Source organism: Natrix helvetica (assembly GCF_964273705.1).
Source record: "Natrix helvetica genome assembly, chromosome: 4".
In the NCBI taxonomy this organism is placed as follows: Eukaryota; Metazoa; Chordata; class Lepidosauria; order Squamata; family Natricidae; genus Natrix; species Natrix helvetica.
Window position 1 is genome coordinate 105358988 of NC_138550.1, and position 22167 is coordinate 105381154.

General features: G+C 47.3%; 1 protein-coding gene across 2 annotated transcripts in view; it reads left to right on the top strand.

Moving 5' to 3' along the window:
- CARMIL1 (capping protein regulator and myosin 1 linker 1) overlaps window positions 1–22167 on the top strand; it is a 162444-nt gene that overhangs the window by 71334 nt on the left and 68943 nt on the right. For both annotated transcript variants that reach the window (XM_081950267.1, XM_081950268.1), the window contains exons 6-12: window positions 12378–12475; window positions 12842–12912; window positions 13081–13154; window positions 14514–14589; window positions 16870–16958; window positions 18514–18608; window positions 20439–20525. In XM_081950267.1, coding sequence (XP_081806393.1) covers window positions 12378–12475; window positions 12842–12912; window positions 13081–13154; window positions 14514–14589; window positions 16870–16958; window positions 18514–18608; window positions 20439–20525 — 590 coding nt within the window. The remainder of the gene's footprint in view (window positions 1–12377; window positions 12476–12841; window positions 12913–13080; window positions 13155–14513; window positions 14590–16869; window positions 16959–18513; window positions 18609–20438; window positions 20526–22167) is intronic.

The following is a 22167-nucleotide window of genomic DNA, read 5'->3' on the forward strand; positions in this document are numbered from 1 at the left end:
GGCGCTGCAGAGGTTGCGGCAACTGCCGGTTCAAGCAGGGGTTCGGAGTTCTGACGCCCACCCGATCATGCTGGTTTTTCCACGCACGCAATCGTTTTCCCTGCAGAGGTTTTCGCTGCTGCAGTCTGTGCTCGCTGGGGGAAGCCGGCTGCTAGCACAGAGTCTCGGCAGGCTGTTTATTTGCTTCTGGTGGCCATTTTGGATTGCCTTTTTTGGTGCAGCCACCATTTTGTTTTCATGTTTTCCCCCGCATTTTTTGCCTGCCAGTGCCATTCTGTCTGCCCTGCTCTCAGCAGATTGCCACATCAGACTGCTTGTCTGGAACCCCAGCAGAGTCTTTGTTTGGGGTAGCTTCCCTGTGGCTCGAGTTCTTCCTTGGCCTCAGTGGTCAGACTCATGGTCTTTTGATCTGCGGCGGTGCTGGGAGTGAGTGACTCGCACTATCTTACGCCAACAACCACCACATTCATCTGGCTGCCATCTTCAGTGTCTCCACCTCAAGAGCTCTAGGGCTTGGTTCCAGGGTCGCTAGGGTGGTGAGTCAAGAGCTCCTAGCCCCTTACAGTAACCCAGATAGCCGGAATGGCGGAAGAGGGTCCTGGGGAAAGTATCCAGACTAGCCCCACTACCAGCAGGGTGGCCCCCAGGCAGGCTAGCAAGGCAACCGAGGAGGCTCTAAAAGCCAGCAAGCCTTACACCAGGCAAGATAGGCAGCTGGGGCCAGGCCTAGATAAGGATGCCCTTCGGCGCCAAAAGGCCTTGGAGAAACAATTCCATAAGGCCCAACAGCAGGCCCAAGCCTCTAATCAGTCTCCTGCCAGGGACTCCTGACCAGACCCCAGACCAGGGCAATGGCCGCCCATTTCTGAGAGCGAAGGGGAAGGGCAGGATTTCTCCCCTCAGGCCTCCCTGGCCTTGGCAGTTTCCTCTGGCTCGTCCGGGCCCTCTATGGTTGACCATGCAGACCTGTTTGAGTGCCCATCTGAAGAAGAGGGGGTTCCGACCCCCTTGAGTCATTTGGCCCCACAATTACCCCTAGATCAACCCCCCCATAGGTGTCAACCTGTTGAGGATCGGGGCCCGGACCTTTCTGTGGAAATGCAGGATGTTATTGCCAGGGCCATTTCTCAGGGCATTGAGAGCGGGATGCACCAGTGAGGCAAGCGCCTATGCAAGACCCATCACATTTAGGCCCTGGCCCCTCCCAAGGAGGTTGCGCAGGCCCTGCAGCCTGCCTCTCCCCACTCCTCGCTGGACAGTGAGGATTCTGCCTGGGAGGAAGATATCCTCCCCAACCCTGAGCCTGATTTCTCAGGAGATGAATCTGCTGTCCCTGATAAGCCCACCTTCACCAGTTTATTTAAGCAGACTATTTTCCTGTACACCGCTTGGAGAGTCCAAGCAATGGGTTAATTCAGTCTGCTTGCCCTTAGGACTGAGGAACTATTTTTCCTTAAGCCACACCTCCTCCTGGTGTGCTCAATCCCCCAGAATTCTTCCTCAGTCAGCCCGTTTGGACGTATTTAGTTAGAGCTCTGAGCTAAATTGATCCTTTTTTGGCTTGGACTCTCAAATTGCGTTTAAAGTTTTTCTCTACTATTCCTCCAACCTCGTGAGACGTTTCTCTCTTAAATTCTGCGATTTTCTTCAGTACAATCTGCACTTGAAGGCCAGGAGGTAAGCTGGAAGGTGGTGGGGGGTGCCCCTCAGCCGATCCTCTTGGGACGGCTTCGGAGGCCTGCCGCTTGTCGTTTAAAACGGCGCGGCTGCAGCGGCGAGGTTCCTAAGTCCCCAGGCCCCTCGTTTGTTATTTTCGTCGAAGTTTTTTTCGCTCCCCGGCCTGCTAGAGGACCTCTGCCGCAGGGAGGAGTGGGCGATCGTCGCCATTGCGAGGCGCGTTCGCCCCTCGCTCTCCCTTAGCCCCACGCTGTTGCGGCGGCCATTTTTAGGCGCGAATATAGCGCGCCCAGCCATGGCCGCCATTTTGCATCAGCCTCGTTGTCAGGAGGCCGCTGGAGGTGGCAGGGCCTAGCAAGGGTTTCTCGGGCTAGGATCGCCACCTTCGCCCTTTGTCTATTTTTGCGAGCGGCGCTGGTTCCTGTGCCATTCCAACGGTCATCATACCGGCTCAGGGAGGAGGCCTTAAGTAAGCGCAGGCCTAAAGATTTTTTCTATAGTCATTCTCCTCCCTGCTTCTCCTGCGGAGCCTTGCACCTCGGTGCAGGCCCCAATCCTACCCCTGGGCCTCCGACTGGTGTGAAACATGGGATGATTTCATAGTATTGATTCGATTAATTGTATATATGGCAATTTTAACGATCATTTCGTTTTGTTTTCCCATTACAGCACCCAGTCTATATCTATCCTTCTGCCTTATCATAGCCTTGCTCCATCTTGTGTGGTCATTGACTATGGACCTGCCCAGTCCTCCCGATTCCCAAGACGCTAGGCCGAGCCCCTCGCAGGCCCCTAGCAAGGGTTCCTCCTCTTCGGGGAGTGGGGGTGCGGGCAAGAGTGGTGGGGGTAGCTCTGGGAAACAGCGTTCCAGAACCCCTTCGGTAGCTGAGGCCAAGGATGCTGAAAGGCGCCAGCGGGCCCTTGACAAGCAATTCGAGAAGGCCAGACGCCAGGCAGACAGGGTGCAGTCCCTTTCAGGAGCCCCTCCCTCCCGGGAAGATCTCCAGTCGGTCCTCGCCGAGGAGGTGGAATCCCAGGACCTATCCCCTAATAGGTCATTTGCAGAGCCGGCTTCCCCGGTCCCTTCTTGGGCCTGTGAACAGGTTCCTCCCCCTGGGGATGCTAGCATAGACGATATGCAGGGTGAGGCTTCACCCCCCCTAGTAGAGGGCTTGGATCCCGATTCTGACTCTGAGGAGTTATCGCCCCGCATGCAGGAGCTAATGGCCCGCGCCATTGCCAAGGGCATCACGGAGGCCATGAAATTTAAAAGTCCTACCGCAGCGGCCCCTAGGGGTCCCAAACCCGATCAGGCAGCTCCGCCCCCAAGCAAGCGTGCTCGCCATCCTTCCCTGGAATCCTCGGTGGTCAGCGAGGCCTCTGCCATTGAGGACCCTGACCCGGAGGTGCTAGGCCTCTCGGACGACGAGGACCTTCCCCCCGAAGCGCCCGCCTTTGCGGGTCTCTTCAAGCCCAGCCTTTTTAAATCGGTCCTTCACAAGGTCAAGGCTGCCACCAGGGTGGGGATCAAGCCCAAGCCGACCGCGCCGGCGGATGATGCCCCTCCGGCTAATCCCAATGCGGTCATGTTTGATGTGCCAGCGCCCCAGCAAGAGCTGGTTCCGGTCCCGGGGCTGTTCCTCGACTTAATCCAGCGCCAGTGGGCTCAGCCAGCCACGCAATCCTCTCCCAGTGGGGTAGATAGGAAGCTTTATACTATGGAGCCAGTGTTGGAGGACCTTCTGGCCCTTCCCACTGTCGACCCGCCCATCGCTGCGCTCACTTCCAACTCCTCGCTACCGGCCGACCTCCTGGAAGGCCTTAAGGCGGAGGACAAGAAGGCGGAAAAGGCGTGCCACAAGACCCATCTGGCGGCTGCCTGGGCCATCAGGGCCTCTTCTTCCGCTTCTTTTTTTAATAGGGCCTCTGTGATCTGGCTGCGCGAGCTCCTAAACAAGCTCCCGGCGGGAGACATCCGTCTCCACCAGGACGTGTCAAAAATAATCGCGGCCTCCCAGTATGCCGCTGACGCGTCCCTCAATGCCACCAAATTTGCCTCCAGGGCCCTCGGTTCTAACATAACTTCCCGTCGACTGATCTGGCTCCGACATTGGCAAGCGGACCAGAAAAACAAATGGAAACTGGCTTCCGCCCCCTTTAAGGGGTCCAAATTGTTTGGCGAGTCCCTGGATCCTCTCCTCATTGAGTCCAAGGACAAGAGGAAGATCCTACCTTCTCTAAATAAAAAGCAGGAACGTAAGGCCGCTCCCTACTCTAGGAGGCAGTCCTTTCGTGCCTCCGAGCCTTCCACCTCTGCCTCTTCCTTCTCTCCCTCTAATAGGTCCTTCGGCCAGCAGGGCGACAGGTCCCAAGACAGAGCGCCCTTTCGGGACAGAGGCAGGCAGCAGTTCGGCTTCCGCAAGTATAACCGCGGTGGGGCCTCCAACAGGCCGTTCCGTAAGTCAAAGTGACTGCCAGGGCTTGGCGCCCATCGGGGGTCGCCTCCAGCTGTTCGCCTCCCATTGGGCCCAGAACACCGAGGATGCTTGGGTTCTGCAGACAGTCAGGGAAGGCCTCTCCCTGGAATTCCTGTCCCTTCCCCCTCGGACCTTCATCCGGTGCCCTGTCCCGTCCTGCCCCCAAAAGAGGCAGCGTATGGACCAGGAAGTCCGTCATCTCCTGGACATCAGGGCCGTGGAACCAGTTCCCCAAGGCGAAGAGGGGAAGGGGTTTTACTCCATCCTCTTCCTGGTACCAAAGAACTCGGGGGGGTGGAGAGCCATCTTGGACCTCAAGAACCTCAACAGGCATATCGCCTACCGGAGGTTCAAGATGCAGTCTCTGCAGTCCATTCTGGCGGGGATTCGACAGGGAGATCTTCTCACATCTATAGATCTCAAAGAGGCATACCTCCACATCCCCATCCGTCCTCAGCACAGGAAGTTCCTGCGCTTCTATTATGCGGGTCGCCACTTCCAGTACAAAGCTCTTCCATTCGGCCTCTCGTCCGCTCCTCGGACGTTTACCAAAGTGCTGGCGGTAGTGGCGGCTCAGCTAAGACGCAGGCCCATAAGGCTCCAGTGCTACCTGGACGACATCCTGATCCAGTCGTCGTCCAGGCAGCAGGCCCTTCGGGATCTCCAAACCACTATGAGATCCCTCAGAAATCACGGCTTCACTCTAAACATAGAGAAGAGCCATCTCTCTCCAACCAACAGACTTGTACACCTGGGGGCGGTGATAGATACCAACTTGTGCAGGGTTTTCCTTTCCCGAGACAGGTTGACCGGTCTAAGGTCCATGACCCACAAGGTGTTGAGCTTGAGGCAGGCTCCAGTGGTCCTTCTGTCGCAGCTGCTGGGAAAAATGATCTCCTGCATTTCCATCGTGCCGTGGGCCCGCCTGCATTCCAGGTCTCTTCAGTGGCTGCTGCTGCCGCACCAGAGGGCATCCAGGAGCAACTCTACCAGGCCGATTCGAGTTCCCCCGGACGTGAAGAGGTCTCTCCGCTGGTGGGTGTCTCCGGCCATCCTCAAGGGCCACCTATTCAAGGAACCCGAGAGGTTGATCATCACCACAGACGCCAGCCTCTCCGGCTGGGGAGCCCACATGGGGTCCCTGGTTGTTCAAGGCAAGTGGTCCCAAGTGGAATCCAGCTACAGCATCAACCTGCTGGAACTGAGAGCTGCTCGCCTGGCCCTGCGACATTTCAGCCGGCCCATCCATCGTCAACATGTGCTTCTGATGACGGACAATGTGGCCACCAAGGCCCACATCAACCGTCAGGGCGGCACCAGATCCAGAGCACTGATGAGAGAGGCGGAGTCCCTGGGACGCTGGGCGGAGCGCCATCTGGAATCCCTTCGCTCCGACCATATCTCCGGAGTGGACAACACACAGGCCGACTGGCTGAGCAGGACGACCATAGATCCTGCGGAGTGGAAACTGGACCCTCGCCTGTTCCACCAGATGTCCGACAGATTCGGGACTCCGGCCGTAGACCTGTTTGCGTCAAGGGACAACAAGCAGCTCGACCGCTTCTACTCCCGGTTCTTCACCCCGGGGGCGGAGGGGACAGACGCACTGCGTTGCAAGTGGCCCCGCGAGTTACTGTATGCCTTCCCTCCCCTGCCTCTCCTTCCTCAATTCATCTCCAAAGTCATCGCAGAGGGAGCAGAGGTCCTTCTCGTGGCCCCGCATTGGCCCCGCAGGTCGTGGTTTGCCGACCTTGTCCACCTGTCGGTGTCTCCTCCGTGGCGCATTCCTCCGGACCAGATCTCCCTCAGCCAGGGGGCCGTGATTCACCCAGAGCCCCAGTGGCTCCAGTTGGCCGTCTGGCACTTGAGGGGGACCAACTAAAAGACCAAGGCCTGTCGGAGGAGGTAGTGAACACCATTCAGGCGGCTAGACGCCCTTCAACCACTAGGATTTATGATGCGTCCTGGGCCGCCTTCGCCAAGTGGTGTGAGGAGCTGCTCATCGAGCCGACGACCGCGCCTGTTCCCAGAGTGCTTGACTTCCTTCAAGCGGGACTCAACAAGGGCCTGGCCCCGAACACCCTTCGACGCCAAGTGGCGGCTTTGTCTACTGTCTGGTCGGGCGACCACCTTTTGCCTCTCAGCAAAATCCCGAAGGTGCGTCTTTTCCTCAAGGGCGCTTCTAACCTTCGCCCTCCCACCGTTCATCGCTATCCTACTTGGCAGCTGTCCGTGGTCCTGCGGGCCCTCTCTGGCCCTCCATTCGAGCCTTTACGCACTACTTCTCTTCGATTCCTGACGCTGAAGACGGCCTTCTTGATTGCCATCACGTCAGCTCGCCGGATTTCGGAGCTGGCGGCTCTCTCTGTTCGCCAGGATCTGTGCGTCATCCACCCTGACAGGGTCATTTTGAGGCTGGACCCGACCTTTACCCCCAAAGTAAACTCATGGTTCCATAGAGCGCAAGACATTGTGTTGCCAAATTTTTGTCCTCATCCGTCGCATCCCAGAGAGCGATCCTGGCACAATCTTGATGTCAGGAGGGCCCTGAAGGTCTACATCGCTCGTACTGCGGAATTCAGGAAATCAGAGGCTCTTTTCCTCTCCTTCCAGCCCGGTTCCCTAGGGAAGAAGGTCACTTCCTCCACAATTGGCAGGTGGCTTCGCGCTTGCATTGCGACTGCCTATGAAAGTCAATCCAAGGCCGTTCCGCGCGGCATCACTGCACACTCCACACGAAGTGCTGCTACTTCAGCGGCCTGGGCCACCCAGGCCTCGATCCTGGACATCTGCAGGGCCGCTACGTGGTCCTCTCCTTCTCCATTTGTGCGACACTATAAACTGGACATTTTCGCCTCGGCTGAGGCGTCTTTCGGCAGGCGTGTGCTCCAGGCGGTTGTGTCAGAGACCGAATCCCGGGAGCCTTCTTCTGCCCACCCAGATGGACAATAACTTTGGTATGTCCCATTGCTTGGACTCTCCAAGCGGTGTACAGGAAAATGACCATTGGCTTACCTGAAGGGTCCTTTTCTGTACACCGCGGGAGAGTCCAACCCACCCTGGCTCTCAAGGCCGGGATTCGGGTTCCTCGTGTCAACAGTACATCATCTTGGACGCTTCGCTCCGTCCGCACGAACTGACTCCTTCAAAGAATTCTGGGGGATTGAGCACACCAGGAGGAGGTGTGGCTTAAGGAAAAATAGTTCCTCAGTCCTAAGGGCAAGCAGACTGAATTAACCCATTGCTTGGACTCTCCCGCGGTGTACAGAAAAGGACCCTTCAGGTAAGCCAATGGTCAATTTCAAGACTATCTTGAATAAGGTGAAGACCTCTACCCATTTGGGTTTTACCACCCCAGGCCAGGCAGTCCCTGATCCCTCAGACCTCAATCGAGGAACCTATTCAGGCTCAGAAAATTGTGCCTATACCCAAATTATTCCTCAACGTAGTGCAGAAACAATGGGCACACACGGCTACCCTTGCCACCCCTAGTGACAGCGACAAGAAACTATATACAATAGATGCTAGTCTAGAGGATCTACTGAAGCTGCCCCCCGTGGATGAGCCAATGGCTGCGCTCACCTCTTTCTCGGTGCTTCCTCCCGATCTCCTGGAGGGACTCAAGGCAGAGGACAAGAGAGCAGAGAAGGCCTGCCATAAGGCTTATCAGGTGGCCGATTGGGCAATTAAAACGTCCTCCTCTGCCTCTTTCCTCTCCAGAGCCTCTCTCCTTTGGTTAAGACAGTTACTCACTAGACTTCCAGCCAGAGATAGCCGACTCAGGTAGGATGTTAACAAAATCATTGTGGCCACTGCATACATAGTGGATGCCACATTGAATGCCGCAAAGTTTGCTTCTAGGGCCCCTGCTTCCAACGTTACCACCCGTCGCCTCTTATGGCTTAGACATTGGAATGTTGACATGCGATCCAAGGGGAAGCTCGCTTCCGCCCCTTTCAAAGGAGGTAAGCTTTTTGGGGAGGCATTAGATCCAGTCCTTATAGAGAATAAGGACAAAAAGAAGGTTATGCCTTCAGTCACCAAAAAATCTGAGCGTAAGAGATCTAACTTTTATAGGAAGCATAAAGCCTTTCGGGCTTCAGACCAGCCCTCCACATCTAGTACTTATCAGAAGCCGTACTCCCAGAATGCTGACAGGTCTCAAGACCGTCAGTCCTTTCGTGACAGAGGCCGCCAACAGAATTTCTCCAAGAGGCCCTTCCACGGAGGATCTGGCTCCAGACCCTTCCATCGGTATAAGTGACCACCAAAGGAGGGCTTCCATTGGCGGGTGTCTTCAGCTGCTCCACACCCAATGGGAGCACATTACGTCAGACCAGTGGGTCCTCCAGACCATCTGCATAGCCTGACGCTAGAATTCATCTCGCCCCCGCCCCACCACTTCATCCGGTGCCCAACTCCCTCCTGCCCTGTAAAATAGGCTCTCATGGAATAGGAGATCCTCCATCTTAGGGAGATCAGGGCCATAGAACCGGTTCCACCCGGTCACGAGGGGACGAAGTTTTATTCCATTCTATTCCTTGTCCCAAAGAATTTGGGAGGTGGGGGGGGTGGAAGGGCATATTAGATCTAAAAAGCTGAACCACCACATAGCGCAGAAAAAAATCAAAATACAGTCCCTCCAATCTATCCTGGGCTGCATCAGACCAGGGGACCTGTTAATATCAATTAACCTGAAGGAGGCCTACCTACACGTTCCCATCCTCAAGGCACACCACAGGTTTCTAAGGTTCTTTTACGCAGGCCAACACTTCCACTACAGAGCCCTGCCATTCGGCCTGTCGTCGGCCCCAAGAACATTCACAAAGATCCTTGCAGCGGTAGCGGCCTTCCTCAGATCGCGTCCAGTGCAGCTCCAATGCTACCTGGACGACATTCTCATCCAGTCAAAGGAGGGCTTTCATCCCGCCAGCAAGCGGCACTAGACCTGCAATACACGATGGCAGTCCTTCGAGACCACAGGTTCTTTGTCAACCTAGAAAAGAGTCATCTGGTACCAACCACCAGGTTACAGCACCTTGGCGCCATCATAGACACAGTTGCGTGTCAGGTCTCCCTGTCTCCTGACCAAATGACGAGCCTCAGATCTCTCGTACAAGAAGTTCATCAGTCGCACCACGTCCCGATTGTATAGCTGTCCCAACTGTTAGGTAAAATGATCTACTGTCTATCAATCGTACCTTGGGCCAGGCTTCATTCTCGTCACCTGCAGTGGCATCTCCTGCCGCACTAGAGCGCCAAACGGAGCAACTCACCAGCACCGATTCCGGTCCCCCTCAGGTACGTCGATCCTTCGGTTGGTGGATGATTTCTGCCCTAGCGAAGGGCTCCTTCTTCAGGGAGCCAGACCGCCTCACTATCACGACGGACACCAGCCTGTTTGGCTGGGGGGCTCACTTCCACAACCAAATAGCTCAAGGCAGGTGGTCCGCCACTGAGCGGACACACAGCATCAACTGGCTGGAGCTAAGGACGGCGAGGTTGGCTCTGCACCACTTTCAGAGCAGCATCCAGGGATGTCACGTGATGATCCTCACAGACAATGTGACAACCAAAGCACAGATAAATCGCCAGGGGGGCACCCAATCCAGGTCTTTGATGCGGAAGCCGAATCCCTGGGAAGGTGGGCAGAAAAACACCTGTGCTCACTTCAGGTGGAGCACATCTCTGGAGTGAACAATATCCAGGCGGATTGGCTAAGCAGGACCACAGTCGACCATTCAGAGTGGCGCCTGCACCCGGACCTGTTCCATCAGCTGTCGCAGAAGTTCAGCCAACCGGTAGTCGATCTGTTCGCTTCCCCGGAGAACTCTCACCTACCCGGGTTCTTCACAAGGTTTTATAACCCTCAGGCGGAGGGTGTCAATGCCTTCCATTGGCCCTGGCCGCCGGGACTCCTATATCTCTTCCCTCCACTGCCCCTCCTGCCCAGAGTGATCCTGAAGATCCTGGAGGAGAGAGCAGAAGTTCTACTCGTGGCTCCCTTCTGGTCCAGGAGGACCTGGTTCGCCGATCTGGTGAGTATGTCCGTCAATCCACCTTGGCGAATTCCCCCACAGGAGATCTCTCTCAGCCAGGGGGCTCTACAACATCCAGAGCCCCCAGTGGCTACAACTAGCCATATGGCACTTGAGAGGGACATCCTGAGCAGGGGCAGTCTCTCTGTCAAAGTCATACACACCATTCAGGCATCCAGGAGACCTGCTACGACCAGAATTTACGACTCCACCTGGAGATCCTTTGAGAGATGGTGTGCCACATTCAACATAACACCGACCACGGCTTCTGTCCCCCAGATTCTGGACTATTTGCAGGATGGACTTGACCAGGGCCTGGCTCCTAACATTCTCAGGCGCCAGGTAGCTGCTTTATCCACGATCCTTGCATCCGACAGCCACTCATCACTTGGACGACACCCTGTCATCCGTAGCTTCCTGCGGGGTGCCACCAATCAGAGACCGTCATGGGAACTCGAGGTGGTGTTAGGGGCCCTTATATCTGCGCCCTTTGAGCCTCTGCGTTCTGCCAGCCTGAAACATCTCACCTTTAAGATAGTTTTCTTAATTGCCATGACGTCTGCTCGATGGATCTCAGAGTTAGCAGCTCTGTCGGTTAGAAATGACTTGGGTCAGATTCACCCTGATAGAGTGGTCCTCCGCATGGACCCCACATTTATCCCCAAGGTCAACTCTTGGTTTCACTGTGCCCAGGAGGTCATTCTCCCGGATTTTTGTCCTCACCCCAGACATCCGAAGGAAAAGAGATGGCACATGCTTGACATCCGCCGCACTCTTCACAAGTACATCAAGTATACAACAACTTTCAGATGCTCTGAGTTGCTTTTCATCTCGTTTCAACCTGCATCCCAAGGTCGCAAAGTCTCTTCGTCCACCATCGGTCGTTGGCTGCAGGCTTGCATCTCCCTCGCTTACATCTTGCAATCCAGACCAGTGCCTCATCATATCACCGCACATTCCACGTGGAGTGCAGCCACCACAGTGGCCTGGACGACCCAGACGCCAATAGAAGAGATTTGCAGGGCAGCTACTTAGACTTCCTTATCTCCATTTGTTCGGAACTATAAATTGGACAAATTTGCTTCTGCTAAGGGGGCGTTTGGGAGGCAAGTCTTACAGGGGATCCATACCAGTGGAGAGACCCTGGACTCTGCAGCTTCCCGCCCTAGTGACATTTAGCTTCGGTATGTCCCATGCTTGGACTCTCCAAACAGCGTACTGGAAAATGACCATTGGCTTACCTGAAGGGTCGTTTTCAGTACACTGCGAGGAGAGTCCAACCCCACCCTGGAGTCTTTCTCTACTTTCAAAGATTATTTGGATCTGTTATTTATGGACCATTTTGGACTTCTTGTCAAGGCAACACCAGAGGCGTGGCTAAAGTTTCAGTTCGGTCCTGGGCAGATTGGCTGAGTTTAGCCCATGCTTAGACTCTCCTCACAGCGTACTGAAAACGATCCTTCAGGTAAGCCAATGGTCATTCTCCTCCATAAGTGCAGCATTTTTTTTCAGAAAAAAGGTGTTTGCTTTAAACAAGTAGTGGCAAGTACTATGTACAATTCAAAGCATTTTTTCCCTTTCATATCCAAAGCACTGCACAATCCTTATGAAAACCTAATAGACTTAATATTGGGAGTGGGAGATAATATCTATCCAGGGAACAACTGGCATTCTCCAGTTATCCAACTATTATAGTTGCTGCTATTTTGTAGGATATCAGTACAATACCTTCTTTGGCAGCTTCTGGTGGTGATCTTAAGAGTTTAGATACTTTGAGTTTTCAAAAATATCAATGCCATTTCAGTGAAGATTTTAAGAGTTCGTTATGTGTAATCTTAATTACTATATGTTTCATTTTATCATAGCCAGAAAATAAAAAAAATGTCAAATAGCTTTTTTAAAGAATCAGATGTAATTGCTCAGTATGATAATTGCAAATGTTATAGAGATGAGATCACAGAGATTGCAAAGTAGCTTTGCAGAGTGCTGTGAGATTTAAAAGGATAAAATATACAGGGTTGAGTTAAATCTAACAGAATTTCAACATTTATGTTAGCTAAGGGATAATTCCTTCAAATTTGAATGTGGGACAAAATCCCAATGGAAACTTGGTACATAAGTATGAAATAGCAAACTACATTTTGATGAGTTCTAATTCATGTGTGCATTTACTTCTGGCTTCTAGGAGAATAATGAAGAAAGTAATTATGGAGCCCCCAGAAAGGCTGGCTAATCTGCAGACTCTATGGGACAGTCAAACTGTAGGAGAATTAGGCCCATGTGGTGAGTGTGTGTGCTTTTTCAGATGAAATACAGAGTTTCTGACATCACCAGTACACGGAAGCTTAGTTCTATTTCTGATGTAGAGTTTGCTTTTGGGGAAAAATATAAATAGTCCTAAGGTGTAGTTAGAATGAAGAGCCATTTTAAGCAATGTGGGAAGATGCTATTTTTATGCCGTATCCTGCCTTGCTGTATATTATAGAGGAATGTGCTGTAGGTTCAGTTAGTTGCACATTGTGCTTGAGGGTAGTGTACGTGCCAAAGAGAGAGATAAAATCAGCTTACCATCAGGATATATGTATCAGCGTTTAAGAATTATTCCCCACGGTGATAAATGGTTAGTGTTCTTTTTTTGTTTCTTTTTAGGTGGTTTTTCTCAAATGTATGCATGCGTTTGTGACTGGCTGGGCTCTCCATATAGGGAAGAAGTGCAATGGGTAAGTATAGAAATAAGATTGGGGAAACTTACTACCAGCTACTGAGGCAAAAAGAAATTTTAAAAAGTCCTTAACTAGAGCCTATCAATTATATAAGCAACTTTGTGCTAAGAAATTAAATAGTTTTTCTCTCAAATGTATTTTTATCTATCTTTTTTATCTATCTAGGATGTTGATACCATTTATCTGACTCAAGATACCAGGGAATTAAATTTGCAAGACTTTAGCCATCTTGACCACAGGTAAATACGAAGATCCTGAATAAATGAAAGTGTATGCTAGTCATCTAATGTGAAGATTATCTGCCCAGTAATAATCTTTTGATCACATTGAATACTTACAGAAGAACCTTTTGTTCAGCAGGATTATAACAGCTGCGAAGGGCTCATCTTTCTCCAGGTTTTCATTACTTTGCAATTACGAGATGAGACATACATGAGTAGAAAATACTTTCATTCATACATTGGATGAGCAGTGTTCCTTCTAATTAAATAAATAAATAAATAAATATATTATTATTATTATTATTAATTGCAGCCCATCATACACTATGGAATGCAGTTTTATAAGGAGGGAGTGGAGTTGCTCCTTGATTCAAACAGCTGACTTAAAGAAGAGCTTAAAAGCCTCCAGTGTGGATCCTGACTATCTTTACTAATTGTGAACTATTGGTTCATATGTAAAATACATAGTATTTTATCAGTCAGAAATAATATTTTACTAGAAAGGGGCTCAGTGGCTAAGACACAGCTTGTTCAGAAGGTCAGCAGTTCAGCAGTTCAAATGATTAGCACCATGTAACAGAGCTCCCGTTACTTGTCCCAGCTTCTGCCAACTTAGCAGTTCGAAAGCATGTAAAAATGCAAGTAGAAAAATAGGAACCACATTTGGTGGGAAGGTAACAGCGTTCCATGCGCCTTTGGCGTTTAGTCATGCCGGCCACATGACCACGGAGATGACTTTGGACAGCGCTGGCTCTTCGGCTTTGAAATGGAGATGGGCACCACCCCCTAGAGTTGGGAACGGCTAGCACATATGTGTGAGGGGAAACTTTACCTTTACCTTAGAATAGGGCTCATTGAAATTAAATACTTAAAATTATGTTGGAAATGAATTGGAACTCCCTGAGATTTTCACATAGTCAGAAAAATAGCTTCTTGTTCAAAGGAGCTAGTGAAATTTTAAAACACATTACAGATAGTCAATTAGTGACTGCCTTGTTTAGTGACCATTTGCAGTTAATGATGGAGATGAAAAAGTAACTTTGAAACCAATCCTTGCTTTATTGTGGTCAGCACAGAAACATTTAACATATGTTAAATGTTCATTCTAATTGAATGAAGAATTTATAAAAGGAACAGTTTATTAGATTTTAAAACTCTATATATGAGATTAAATGTAATTTAAAAATAAAAAATAAAAATTTAAAAATTGTAATTTGGTTGCTGAAATCTTAATCAGGCATTTATTTTGGCGAAGAATGAAAAGTTGAAACTCAAGAGTTAATGCGAGAGAAAAGTGATAATAAAAAAGTTCCTACAACCTCCTAAATCACTTCTAGAAATTTTTGTTCAATATATGATTTTTTTTTCTTTCCTTAGAGATTTAATACCAATAGTTGCTGCCCTGGAATACAATCAGTGGTTTACAAAGCTTTCCTCTAAGGATCTAAAGTTAGTAAGTATTAGGATGCAGAATGACTGTAACTTGATTGTTTGATGGAAACAAGTTGTGTAGAATATATAATTATTTTAGAAGAGTAGTTGTTCAAGTCTTCTGACATTTCATGACCTGATAGATTGGGGGTGGACAATTAAGTACCCCAAGTGGTCACCTGAGAAACTGGGATTGTTGTGGAGGGCTGAACCAGTGTAACCTGATTTGATGTTCTCAAACTCCGTTACCTCAACTTCTCAGGTAGCTTCATGCAAGAGGTGAGCGCTTTCTCTCCTCACTCGTCCACAACCATGAAAGAGCACATGAGCTGGACCCAACTCGGCTTCTTCTTCTGTTCCCTGCAACTCATTTAGTTACATTTGATTTCTAATTTCCAATTAACTTCATGCAGGCTTGACAGAAACAGCCAAAGGCTGAATATGGCCTGCAGGCAATAAAATGCCCAGGTCTATGATAGACGCAGTGGTGGGTTCCTACCAGTTCGGACTGGTTTGGCTGAACCGGTAGTGGTTTGGCAACCTTGGCCACTGGAACCAGCAGCGACCCAGCCTACCCCCCCCCCCCCGAACAAGTTACCCAGGCGGCGCCATCTTATATTTCAGTTCTGCACATGCACAGAACAATTTTAATTGCACTGTGCATCAAGCGCGCATGCACAGCATGCACACAAGCGAACCGGCAGTAGTGCATGCCGGAACCCACCCCTGGATAAATGCAATTGCACCAGGATTATCTGTCAGAAAACTGCTTCTTTTCTTCTTCTTCTCTTCTAAACCTATTCTTGTATCATCATGATATCTAGCCACTGTGTCTTTTATTGGCCCTTTTTTTCCCAAAGATCACAATCAATGGCAGTTGCTTATCATTACTTGTGTTGAGTATTTTAGTTTAAGATTTGTTATTAATACTTCTAGCGAGCAGTTTGGCTTTACTTTATCCATTATTATTAATATACTGATGTTACACACAAACTGGCAAATGACTCTACTCAGTGATTTCATGTAGACATTGAATAGGAGGGGAGAGAGCTGAGAGTGAGAAATATCATTTTTGTTTGCTTATTTGTATTTTGAGACATTTTTAAAGATACCAAAAAAATCAATCCAGAGTTCTTAAAACACGATAGTCCTAATAAAAAGAACAAAATGTAAGCAGATCTGTTTGAGAAATAATTCTGCTGCAATTAAATTAACTAAGTTGTGCAAACCTTACTGGAAAGGATTTAATCTTATCAAATATTTCAGAAGATGAAGTGGAATATTCCTTGCTTAAACAGTCTGGAAATCACACAGCCTTTTAGAAGGAAATTGGCCTTCTAGTCTAGGAAAATTCAAAAAATGCATATGTTCAAAAAAGCAAGTTATAGCAAAGTATACGGTTGTTTAAGGTGTCACTGAAATGTTTATAGTGAACTTATTTTGTTTAGATGGACCTAACAGTTACATTTTACAAGTATGTGTGCATATTTAAAATGGAATGAACAGAATCAGCAGAATAATTTGTATTTTTATTTGGACTCTTAAGTAAGCTTCTTCAAGCCACTACTCACATACATAACTTTGTAACACTGGGGAAAAAGTGTTCCAGTTTCTGCATTATCTTAATTATTTAGCATTCTTAGAAGCTATAGGAGTAGTTCAGAAAACATTTTGTGCATGTTTCTGCCTGCATTTGTTCATTTTTAATTTTGAATAGAGCAGTTTTATAAAGATAGTATCGTAAAGTTGGAAAATATTTGCAGAAGATTAAGTTTTACTAAACTTTAGATGCATTATGGACTACATAGTCCAAAATCAAACTAAAGGACTAGAAGTCTAAATACATTAAAATACATCTGGGCTTATATTTGTTTTCTAATGGACATAAGAACTTTCCTTACGACTGGTTAGGATCATTGTTCTAATATGAATAAGGCAGAAGAAACAGTATATCAGTAAGTTTACTAAACTCTTCATGAACTTGCCAACATTTCTTGTTATTAAGCTGTTGTAGAAAAAATATGTGTGATATTTTTACCTCATATGGCCTACATCATTGCTGACAAAACTTGGTTCTTTGTGGCACCAAACGGAATTTGTAGAGTTTTGTAACTAGATCAATGCATTAACATAAATGAATTCATTGTCTGTAATTATCTGTAATTCATGCTACGGATTTCTTGCACCACTATTGAAACTTTTTATATTATTCAGAGTGGTACAAAAAGAGGTATCACCTCATCAGTCTCTCAACTTCTTGTTTCCTTTGATTCTTAATATTGCATCATTGTTCTTATGCCAGTCCGCTGATGTTTGTGAGCAGATCCTAAGAGTTGTGAGCAGATCCAATAGATTGGAAGAGCTAGTACTAGAGAATGCTGGTCTTAGGACGTAAGTCATTATTTTTAATTAACCAACACTAACATTTTTAATAAAGCCCAATAACATCAGAGGAAGCTGCAGGTCTAAAGCTGCAGTGTTGTATTATATTTATTGGAGGTTAACAACATTAAACTGACTTGGCATATTTACTTATTGCATATTTGTACTGTGGAGAGCTTTGTTATAATTGCAAATTATCTGAAGTTTATTTTTCACAAGTCCTGTATGCAAATGTAACATTAGCATTACTACTTGTTACAGTTTTGTGGGTTATCCTTTTGGTTTATTCATACTAGAAATGTATATAGGATTTGCTTTTTAAAAAATAAATCTCTAATGGAATGGCTCACCCTTATGGGGTTGGTAGGGAGGAGTCATTATGTAAATTCATAAAGAAGAATGTTTGTAGCTCAGAATTGAAATGAGGGGTCCTTGGTGCTTAGTTTGGGTAATGAAATCTGCAAGAAAACAACAAAGCTTACAGAGCACCAAGGGACCCCTCCAGTGGTGGGTTCCGGATTCCGTTCCAACCAGTACGGTTGGAATGGCCCCGGCGTCACCCACATGCCCGCACGCGCACACACGTGCACGGCACGCACATGCATCGTACTTACCTGCGACACTTCTTCAAGCCTCCGCGACGCTCCAGTTGCTCGGCGGAGCGTCATGCAGGCGCCGTACGCTCCATGCACATGAACGGAAGCACCAAATGCTCAAAACACAGGTAAGGAGCGAGGGAGGGCGGGTGGGCCCTCCGGAGCACCGGAACGGAATGGCAGGCTCTGGTACACCCGTATCGGGGCATACCGCCTGCAACCCACCACTGGACCCCTCCCCCATATAGTTTTAACTTAAAGCAATTATTTGATAGCGGCTTGACTGTATGATTATATTGAGGAAGGCCTATTTCTAAGTAGTCGTATAAAATATATGAAATCAAGATTATATCATAATTATTATATGTCTTTGCAACATAGCTTAAAAACAAACAACATTCATATAAGTGCATATGTCTATATATGAGTTTAGCAATCTTAATAAAAATTAATGGACAAATGCAATCTAAGACAAGTGAGCTATTCCTTTGGAGAATCCATCTGATGTTGAGCAACTTTGCTGATATGTATGGATATATTTTTATTTGCCATCAGGCAACATAGAGAAAATAACATCATGCCTGCATCTGGCTGCAAGTCTTCAAAGCAGCTGCATCTTGTTCTGGAATCACATGAAATACTGGGTGTGAATTATTTCCAAACTGCAGTATAATTCTAATGTTTATTACTTCATCAAAAATGGTAGAAAACAGTATATTAAAACATGGCATCTTTCCTGCCCAACATACACTTGTTTCTCTCCATACCTAGTGTAGCATGCCACATATAAATCTATTGTTGCAACTAACACAATATATGTGACAACCCATGTACTTGAGTGTAATATTCTAAATAGGCTCCTTAATTCAATGTAACCTATAATCAGTTCATATTAAATTTATGAAAATGGTAGAACGATGCAATGCAAAATAAAGTACAATTTTTTTATGGTTTTCTTTGTGTCTTAGAGATTTTGCACAGAAGCTGGCCAATGCTCTATCCCACAATCCCGCCTCAGGACTTCATACAATTAATCTCGCTAACAACCCTCTAGAGGACAGAGGTACTGTAGCACTTTCCTGCTCATAATACGAGCCCAATAAGAGGATTGGTATATTTCTTTCAGTTTTTCTTGAAATCAAACAATATTATGGATTCTATTATTGCATTGTAAACACCTACAATTGTTAGTCAAATTCAAATTCAAATTCAAATTTTATTTGATTAGCCGCACCCTCTCCAGAAGGACTCGGGGCGGCGTACAATTAAAACACATAAAAATATACAAATATAAACAATACATAAACATATACATATGCATGTGCATGGAGGAGGTAAACAAATGAATAAAATAGCATTAAAATTTCAATTTAAAATCCCTCAATTACAATACAAAATACACAATTAAAAAACCCGTCAGGAGCGATATGATAAAACTATGGTTGAGCCAGGCCAGCTACTTGGAAGAGGTGGGTCTTGAGCTTTACGCGGAAGGAGCGGAGGTCAGAGGTGGTCCTGATATCAGGGGGGAGGTCATTCCACAGGGCTGGGCCCATCACAGAGAAGGCTCTGCTCCTAGGCCTCGCCCCCCGACACTGTCTGGTGGACGGCACCTGGAGAAGTCCCTCTCTGTGTGAGCGAATTGGTCGCAGGGATGTATGGGGCAAGATACGATCCCTCAAGTAACTAGGTCCTGAGCCATGGAGCGCTTTGAAGATCGTTATCAAAACCTTGAAACGCACCCGATAGACCACAGGAAGCCAGTGCAGCTCGCGCAGGAGAGGTGTCACATGGGAGTACCTTGTACTCCCCATAATCACCCGTGCGGCCGCATTCTGGACCAACTGAAGTCTCCGAGTGCATCTCAAGGGAAGCCCCATGTAGAGAGCATTGCAGTAGTCGAGGCGAGACGTCACCAGCGCATGAGTGACTGTGCGTAAGGCATCCCGGTCCAATAGGGGGCGCAATTGGCGCACCAGGCGAACCTGGTGGAACGCCCCCCTTGCCACGGCTGTCACATGGTCATCCATGGACAGTCGGGTATCCAGGAGGACGCCCAAATTGTGCGCCCGCTCCACGGGGGCTAGTTGTATGCCCCCAATGGCCAGAGATGGAAGTAACTGGTTGAACCGGGGGGCCGGAACCCACAGCCACTCCATCTTGGAGGGGTTGAGCTTGAGTCCGTTGTCATCCATCCAGACCCGTACGGCTTCCAAGCACCGGGACATCACTTCGACGGCCTCGTTGGGGTGGTTCGGGGTGGAAATGTACAGCTGAGTATCATCAGCGTACAGATGATATCCCACCCCAAAACCACGAATGATCTCACCCAACAGCTTCATATATGTGTTGAACAGGAGCGGCGAGAGGACCGACCCCTGTGGCACCCCACAGATGAGGGGGCTTAGGGTCGACCTCTGCTCCCCTGCCAACACACGTTGCGTCCGGCCGGAAAGGTAGGAGCCGAACCACCGCAAAACGGTGCCCCGAACCCCCAACCCCTCCAGTCGGTGCAACAGGATACCATGGTCGATGGTATCAAAACCAGTGAAGAACTTTTCCTCTTTCATATATTTATAATTGCTTATATTAGTTGTTGACACATGATGCTTGATAACTAGATGGGACATGAATATCCATGGGAATAGAGGGACTGTTTCACAATATACACAAAATGTATGTTGTGATACAGTCTCCAATCCTTACACAATAGTTTTATATACAGTTTTTATATTTTTATATTTTACTTGTACACCACCCAGAATCCCACTATGAGAGCGATGAGGAGTTTCTAAACTTGATAATTAAAACAAAACTAAATAAAGTAAAAAGTAATTTACACTGCAAATACATTTTCACTATTGACATGGGCCTCATTTTTATTCTTTTACAGGAGTATCTTCATTAAGTATTCAGTTTGCCAAACTACCAAAGGGGCTGATGCATTTAAATTTATCTAAAACCTCATTGTCACCTAAAGGTATATAACAATTGTCTTAATTATAATGAAATATATTTCTTTTTAAGCTCTATTATCTGAATATTTATTCGTTTCATAGTTTTCCACCGGTAAGATAAATAATAAGCTTGAACTGAATTAGCTGCAACACATTTTCACCATTGGATTCCTTGTACTTGATATGCTTGACTGCTGGCCGTGTTGTATAATCTTGATATCAATGTCACAATTTGCTTCTTCCGTAGCAGTAATAACTTGACTGGATTCATGGTGACTCCAGCACATTGCTCATCCCTTGTCATTTCCAACACCTGAACTCACTACATACATCAGGACAGTGCCCACTAAATTTCTCATCATAGTAACACCACCAGATCCTCCAATCTCTGGCAGGCCATTGTTATTAAGCTGTGGCCTGGATTTCAGTTGTGCTAACTAACATTATCTCACTATGTATTTTCTATGTGAAAAATCAGCTAATTTATTTTTTCAAGCACTTGAGAATAAGAGGTTGGGGTTTTAAATTTTGTACATTTTAAATTATTTACTTAGCAGTGCAGTTCTGTATATCTTTTTATCCTCCTCTTATTTATTTATGTATCTATCTATTTAATAATTTTAATTGTCTTTCTGATATGGACTGTACACCACCCCGAGTCCCTTTCGGGAGAGGGGGCGGTCTATAAGCGCTAAGAAATAAATAAATAAATAATAAGAGGACACATTTGTTAAGATCTTTTAAGCCACAGGGGTAGCCAAGAAGTAAATAAGCACTGTTAATTTACATGCAGGTGACTTAGCTCACAAATGGGTCCATCTATTGCTCTATTCAGAATTCCCCAGACAGGAGGAATACTTTTTAAATTTTTAATTCCCTCCACCTGAAGGCTGTATGATCTTAGCAACATTCTTGAGAAGAGTAACTACACCATTGTCACAACTGTTTGTCTTTGATTAATTTCAGGGTAGCAGAATTATCTTTGCTGTAGTCCTATCTCTCTACTTCTAGCCTGGTAACTGAAAAATGAGTTATGAGTTATGTGTATGAATCACACAGACCTTTTGCCTATAATTCTGGTTCTTTGAATTGGTATTTGTAGATTCACAGTATTTACTCATCCACCCTACATTATTTGTGCTTCCTCTAAAACCATTACTCTGATCATGCCCAGTAGTTTAATGGACATGGGTGCAAGAGGATTCATGTCTATAAATTCATTGAAGACTTTTCAGAGACTCACAGTTACAAGTTAGCTACCATTATTACAAATTCAAATTACCATCAAATCTTGCTTATCTTCTTTTTTCACCTGTTTTTTTTCTAATTTGCAATATCTTTATATCTATATCAAATTATCCAGACAGGCCTCTTCTGTGAAATATTTAATGATTTGTCATATAATAACAAGCCGTATATTGATTTCTTTCATATGAACCAATCTATTCAATAAACCATTGTTAAATAGACACACCTTAATGTGACATGTAAAAAAAAGTTAATGAACGGTATGATTAGCTCTCTCTGCTAAATACCCTTCTCAGTTTTATTCTTATTGATTTTTCTTACTCATCAAATCTGTTTGGTAACCTTTAGCCTGGATGCCTAATGGGACGGACTAGGTCAATTCAGTAGCTAGACATTATTCCTATTGTATTGTAGTTG